This window comes from Cervus canadensis, chromosome X (genome assembly GCF_019320065.1).
Source record: "Cervus canadensis isolate Bull #8, Minnesota chromosome X, ASM1932006v1, whole genome shotgun sequence".
Lineage (NCBI taxonomy): Eukaryota > Metazoa > Chordata > Mammalia > Artiodactyla > Cervidae > Cervus > Cervus canadensis.
In genome coordinates, this window is record NC_057419.1 from 49,764,055 (window position 1) to 49,770,660 (window position 6,606).

Here is a 6,606-nt window from a genome sequence, read left to right on the forward strand (position 1 = left end):
TGTGCCCCAACATGCAAGATCCTGGTCACAGCACCTCACCATTTCAGGTCCAGCAGGTTAGACTGTACCAGGAAGTCAGGCACCACCAGGGCACTGTTGGGCTTGTCGCTCGGGATCAGAGATAGGACGAGGAACCCCCACCCCCTGGCCTCGCCACCCCACAGCTACACTTGCTGTATACTCATGAGGCTAAACTGTACTTGGCCCTCCCTAGGTCTGGGGACAGTGCTTGAGGGCATTTCTAAGTGGATGATGATGGGCACTCTGGCACCAGTGGGCCCTGTGCTCTCAACGGGCTGATGACCCCAGAGGCATGGAGATAGAGAAGTCAACCTGCCAAACCCAGGTCCTAGGGCTATGCCCCACCATTTGGGCCCACCCTCGTGCCAGTCTTCTCCATGGCTTTTACCACAGTGTCTTACCGCTCCGGTCACGCTAACCAATCTACACCCTGTGATTCACAAATACATGTGTGTGCTCTCAGCACAGGTCTGAGTGCAGCAGAACACAAAGCTGGGCTTTAGGGGGCTGGGCTGTGCAACAGGGCCAGGAACCGCCCCTCCCCAAAACATACAAGCTTGCGAGACAGGAAGGGAGGTGGTGTAGGAAGAGCAATTGACTCAAAGCCCCTCCCCCACTTAATAGTCTGCATTGAGACATCACCCTGCACCAGTGGCAGGGACAGGTGAGCAACATGGGGCCCCCTAGAAGTGGGATGGTGCTGATCTGGGAGGCAGGGGGGGATGGTGTTGACCCAGTGGGAAAGGAAGAGGAAATAGGAACAGAAAGAGGCCACCTGAAAGGGTGGCTTTCAATCTGGAGACACCCCCATGTTCCCTTCCCTGTTGCATTTCCCCAGAGTGTAACTCCCAGGAATCCCATGTTGAGGAAGCCTCATACATGGCTGGCAATAGTCAGTGGTACAGCTGCTCTGGAAATATGGCTGTTTCATACTAAGGTACACATAAGGTTACCCTGTGAACAAGAAATTCCATTCTTAGATGTTTATTCCAAATAAATGTAAACATGTCAACAGAAGGACTTGTTACATGTATTCACAGCAGCTGTGTTCAGAATAACCACAAAATGGGAACAACTCAAACATCCAGCAAGAGGAAAATGGATAAACTGGTATATTCATAGAATACAATCTGGCAATAAAAATTAACAAAATCACTGATACAAAAATCAACACAAATGAACTACAAACGTTGAGTGAATAAAGACATTAAAGAAGTACATTGTTTACTGTTCTGTTTATATCAAGTTCTCAATCAGCATATTTGTGGTGATAGAGATTTTCTGGATTTACTGGAAAGGGTTGCAAAGCAGCTTTCTAGAAAAATGAAATGTTCTGTATTTTGACTGGGGTGCTGGTCACATGGGTGGATAACTATGTATACATTCAATAAGCTGTATAATTAAAATCTGGGAGATGCGCCACGGCTTCAGTAGCGACCATTTCTGTACACGGGTGTGAGCTTCGCCAGCCCCTCCTGCAGGAGACCGTTGCAGTCGGCCAGCCCCTGCTCCTTGGTAACCATGTGTGACCAAAAGGCTGTAATCAAGAATGCAGATATGTCAGAGGAGATACAGCAGGACTTGGTGGAGTGTGCTACTCAGCCATTGGAGAAGTATAATATAGAGAAGGACACTGTGGCCCATATCAAGAAGGAGTTTGACAAGTACAACCCCACCTGGCACTGCATTGTGAGGAGGAACTTTGGTAGTTATGTGACGCATGAAACCAAACACTTCATCTACTTCTACCTGGGCCAAGTGGCCATTCTCCTGTTCAAATCTGGTTAAAAGCATGGACTGTGCCACACATCCAGTGGTCCATCCAAAAACAAGGACTGCAGCCTAAATTCCAAATACCAGAGACTGAAGTCTTCAGCCTTGCCTAAGGGAACACCTCCATCTTTGAACTTTTATTGTGGTTTGTACAGGGCATTCTCTGTACTAGTTTGTGGTTATAAAGCAATTAGTAAAACAGCTTACATTTGTGTTTATTTTCTTAAATAATTAAAATCTGGGCATTTTGTCATATAAATTATACAAGAAGTTGGAAAAAGACCCCCAGATCAAACCTCAGCAACAGGAAAGGAAATAATAGAAGAGCAGAAATAGATGAAGTAGGGAGGGAAACAACAGGTTAATAAAATCAAGAGTGGAATCTTTGAAACAAAAATTAAGAGGAAAAGCAGACCTCTCTCTGGCAAGACTGATCAATTAAGAAAGAAGCAAACAAAACAAACAAAAAAGAAGCAAACAAACCAAATACAAAATACAAACCAGAAGCAAACAAACCAAATACAAAATACAAACCAGAGTGGGGAATTCACTACAGATGCAATAGAGAAAGTGTATCTGAAAATACATTCATAGAGGGATATAAAATGCCAAAAACTGTTCCATGAAGAAACAGATTACTTGAATAGAGCAAAGTAGTAAAGAAGTTGAAATGGTAGTTGAAATCTTCCCTCCCCTGGACAAAAAAGAACCCAGATGGTTTTTTATAGGTGCAATCTACCAAACTCCCAAGGAGCAGTTAATCGCTATCTCATACAAAGTTGTTCTAGATATAAGAGAAAAGAACGAAAGCTATTTTATGAGACTGGTGTCATCTTGATCCCCAAAACAGATGAGATAATACAAAAAAACATTTCAAGCCACTTATACCTGTAGATGTAAAAATCCTTAATAAAATCTTAGCTAAATGAATCCAATAGTATATTTAGCAAATATGTTTTAATCAAATACTTTATCTCAGGAATGCAAAATTGGGTCAACAATAGAGAATATATATATATATATATATATATATATATACACATATATATATATATATATATATCACTACATAAACAGACTAAAAGTAAACAACAACCACAGAAATAGCATTTGATACAGTTCAAGAATCCATAAATCCATACTTACAGAAAGTAAAGATAAATACAGGGAGAAGAGAAATATCTCCTTTACAGTAGAATGTCAACTAATAATTGGTACAGTAATGATGTTTGGCTAATGTGATTAGACCTCTGGGTGCTAAAGCCAGTGGTTATACTTTGACGTAGACAGGATATTTACATAGATCCAAAGTTTCAAGGTGGAAAATAGTATCTCTACAGCAGAGAAACTTGACAGATACCATCTTAATGAAGGGGAAAAAGTGAACATCCAGTTCAGTCGCTCAGTGCTGTCCAACTCGGCGACTCCACGGACTGCAGCACACCAGGCTTCCCTGTCCGTCACCAACTCCCGGAGCTTGCTCAAATTCATGTCCATCCAGTCGGTGATGCTATCCAACCATCTCATCCTCTGTCGGCCCCTTCTCCCGCCTTCAAACTTTCCCAGCATCAGGGTCTTTTCCAACGAGTCATTTCTTCACCTCAGGTGGCCAAAATATTGGAGTTTCCGCTTCAGCATCAGTCCTTCCAATGAATATTCAGGACTGATTTCCTTTAGGATTGACTGGCTTAATCTCCTTGGAGTCCAAGGGATGCTCAAGAGTCTTCTACAACACCACAGTTCAAAAGCATCAGTTCCTCAGCGCTCAGCTTACTCTATGGCCCAACTCTCACATCCATACGTGACTACTGGAAAAACCATAGCTTTGACTATATGGACCTTTGTCCATAAAATAATGTCTCTATTTTTTAATATGCTGTCTAGGTTTCTCACAGCTTTTCTCCCAAGGAGCAAGTGTCTTTTAATTTCATGACTGCAGTCACCGTCTGTAGTGATTTTGGTGCCCAAGAAAATAAAATTTGTCACTGTTTCTCCATCTGTTTGCCATGAGGTGATGGGACTGGATGCCATGATCTTTATTTTTTGAGTGTTGAGTTTTAAGCCAGCTTTTTCACTTTCCTCTTTCACTTTCATCAAGAGGCTCATTAGTTCTTCTTCATTTTCTGCCATGAGGGTGGTGTCATCTGCATATCTAAGGTTATTGATATTTCTCCTGGTGATCTTGATTCCAGCTTGTGCTTCACCCAGGCCGGCACTTCGCATGATGTACCCTGCATATAAGTTAAATAAACAGGGTGACAATATACAGCCCTGTCGTACTACTTTCCCAATTTTAAACCAGTCCATTGTCCCATGTCCAGTTCTAACTGTTGCTTCTTGACCTGCATACCGATTTCTCAGGAAGCAGGTAAGGTGGTCTGGTATTCCCGTTCTTTAAGAATTTTCCACAGTTTCTTGAGGTAAGCCTGTAATGCCATGAACCTTCCCCTTAGCACTGCTTTTACAGTGTCCCATAGGTTTTGGGTTGTTGCGTTTTCATTTTCATTCATTTCTATGCATATTTTGATTTCTTTTTTTATTTCTTCTATGATTTGTTGGTTATTCAGAAAATATAACACATTTGAAAACCAACTCCTGATTTTGCCCCATGCCTGCTCCTAATGTAGTATTTCCCCTGACAGTTAAGGACAACACCATCCTTCCAGCAGCTAAGGCTAAAAACCCAGGGGTCAGCCAGGGCTCCTCTCTAGTTTTCATGCCCTGTATCTGATTTCTCAGCAAACCCTGGTGTCTTTACCTTCAAAATCAATTGAAAAACCGATTCCCCACACCCACAACCCCCTTGGCCTGACACTCTCTCATCTCTTCCTGGACTCTAGCAGTAGCTTTCCTGCTGGCTTTTCTGCTTCCTCTCTCTGCCCACACCCCCAACAGTTTTTTCTCCTTCCACACAGAGCAGCCAGATTGTTTATTCTAAAATATAATTTATATAATGTGACTTCCCTACATGGAATCCTTTTATGGCTCCCCACAGGACTTAGAATAAAAACCTAACTAAACACACAGCCTGACTTACAAGGCTTTGCTTGACATGGCCTTGGATCTCATCTCCCAGTGCTCTCCCTTCCTCACTCCTCACCAGCTACACACACTTCAAGAACTTCCAACCTCAATGCTTTGCACCTGACATTCCCTCTATCTGATGCTTCCCCCCATGTTAAATATACATGGTTTGCTTCCTCACTTTTCACAGGCCACCTCCTCAGAGAATTATTCCTTGACTACTCTACATAGGGTATCAGGGAAGATCTCTCAGAGAGAGGCAAATGATAAATCAGAAGGAAAAGATGTGATGGAAGAGTTCTCTTGACCATTGCAAGGGGAGTAGGAGAGCAAACCAGTCAATCCTAAAGGAAATCAGTCCTGAATATTCATTGGAAGGACTGATGCTAAAGCTGAAGCTCCAATACTTTGGCCACCTGATGCGAAAAACTGACTCACTGGAAAAGACCTTGATGCTGGGAAAGATTGAAGGCAGAAGGAGAAGGGGATGACAGAGGACAAGATGGTTGGATGGCACCACCAACTCAATGAATATGAATTTGAAAAGCCCTGGGAGATGGAGAAGGACAGGGAAGGCTGGCATGCTGTAGTCCATGGGGTCACAAAGAATCAGACATGACTGTGTGACTGAACTGAACTGAACTGAGTCTCTTTGCTGTGTTCCCGGACCCCTGCACTTAGTAGGCACTCAATAGATCTTTATCAGATGAGCAAATTTGGAGGATTTGAGGACAGGATATGTGATACAGAATTTGGGATAAGGTGATAAAGGCATTTTGTGTTAAATATCTTGGCTGGAGCAACACCTTCTCAGGAGGGCCTTCTATAACCAGACTATAAAAATGCAGCCTTCCCCCACAGATTTCCCCTTATGCATGCTAAGTCACTTAAGCCGTGTCAGGTTCTTTGAGGACCCATGGACTGTAGCCCACCAGGCTCCTCTGCCCATGGAATTCTCCAGGCAAGAATACTGGAGTGGGTTGCCATTTCCTACTCCAGGGGATCTTCTAGACCCAGGGATCAAACCTGCGTCTCTTATGTCTACCTGCACTGGCAGGCGGGTTCTTAACCCCTAGCGACACCTGGGAAGCCTGATGTCCCCTTACCTTGCCCTATTTTTCTCCGTAGCAGTAATCACATATACACAACACATATTTACATATCTATTTAATTGTATATTCACATATGAATATAGACTATACACAATGTATCTGATATATTTGTTATATATGTAGTTTGTTGTGTGTTTTTTTTGGCAGCACTGCTCCCTTGTGGGATCCTAGTTGACCTACCAGTGATTGACCTGAGCCTTGAGCAGTGAGAGTACAGAGTCCTAACTGCCAGGGAATTCCCTACAGATGTAAATTATTTACATATTGATACTAGTTATCATGTTATGTAAACTATGTAACATTTACAAATATTGACACATTTATTAGATATAATTGTTACATTTATGGGCTGTCTCTCTAGCCTGTCAGCTCCCTGAGGGCAAGGAAGATCCCTAGCACCTGGCCCACAACTTGAGCTCTATAAATGTCAAATGAATGAACTCCTTTGGTCACCTGAGCCTCAGTTTTTCCATCTGTAGGATGAATGTGCCTTTCCATCTGGAGTTACTCCCATGTTCTGATCCCTTTTCCTACCCACCCCACCCCCCAGAGTACAGCTCCCAGAATTCCACAGCCCAGGTTCACATTTTCCAGTACTCTGGGCGCTCCTGCCCACCACGTGCACCAGGCACCGGCCCAATTGGACTACGACCCCCAGCATGCCTCGCGCGTTCGG

General features: G+C 43.3%; 1 protein-coding gene across 1 annotated transcript; it reads left to right on the forward strand.

Moving 5' to 3' along the window:
* The first annotated feature begins 488 nt into the window (after positions 1 to 488).
* Positions 489 to 2,018, forward strand: LOC122434963 (dynein light chain 1, cytoplasmic-like). Its single transcript, XM_043458782.1, has one exon. The coding sequence runs from the start codon at positions 1,543 to 1,545 to the stop codon at positions 1,807 to 1,809; it is 267 nt and encodes an 88-aa protein (XP_043314717.1). The 5' UTR covers positions 489 to 1,542; the 3' UTR covers positions 1,810 to 2,018.
* Positions 2,019 to 6,606: the final 4,588 nt, after the last annotated feature.

Coding starts and splice junctions, on each gene's coding strand:
- LOC122434963 (XM_043458782.1), top strand. CDS start 1,543: ATGTGTGACCAAAAGGCTGTAATCAAGAATGCAGATATGTCAGAGGAG.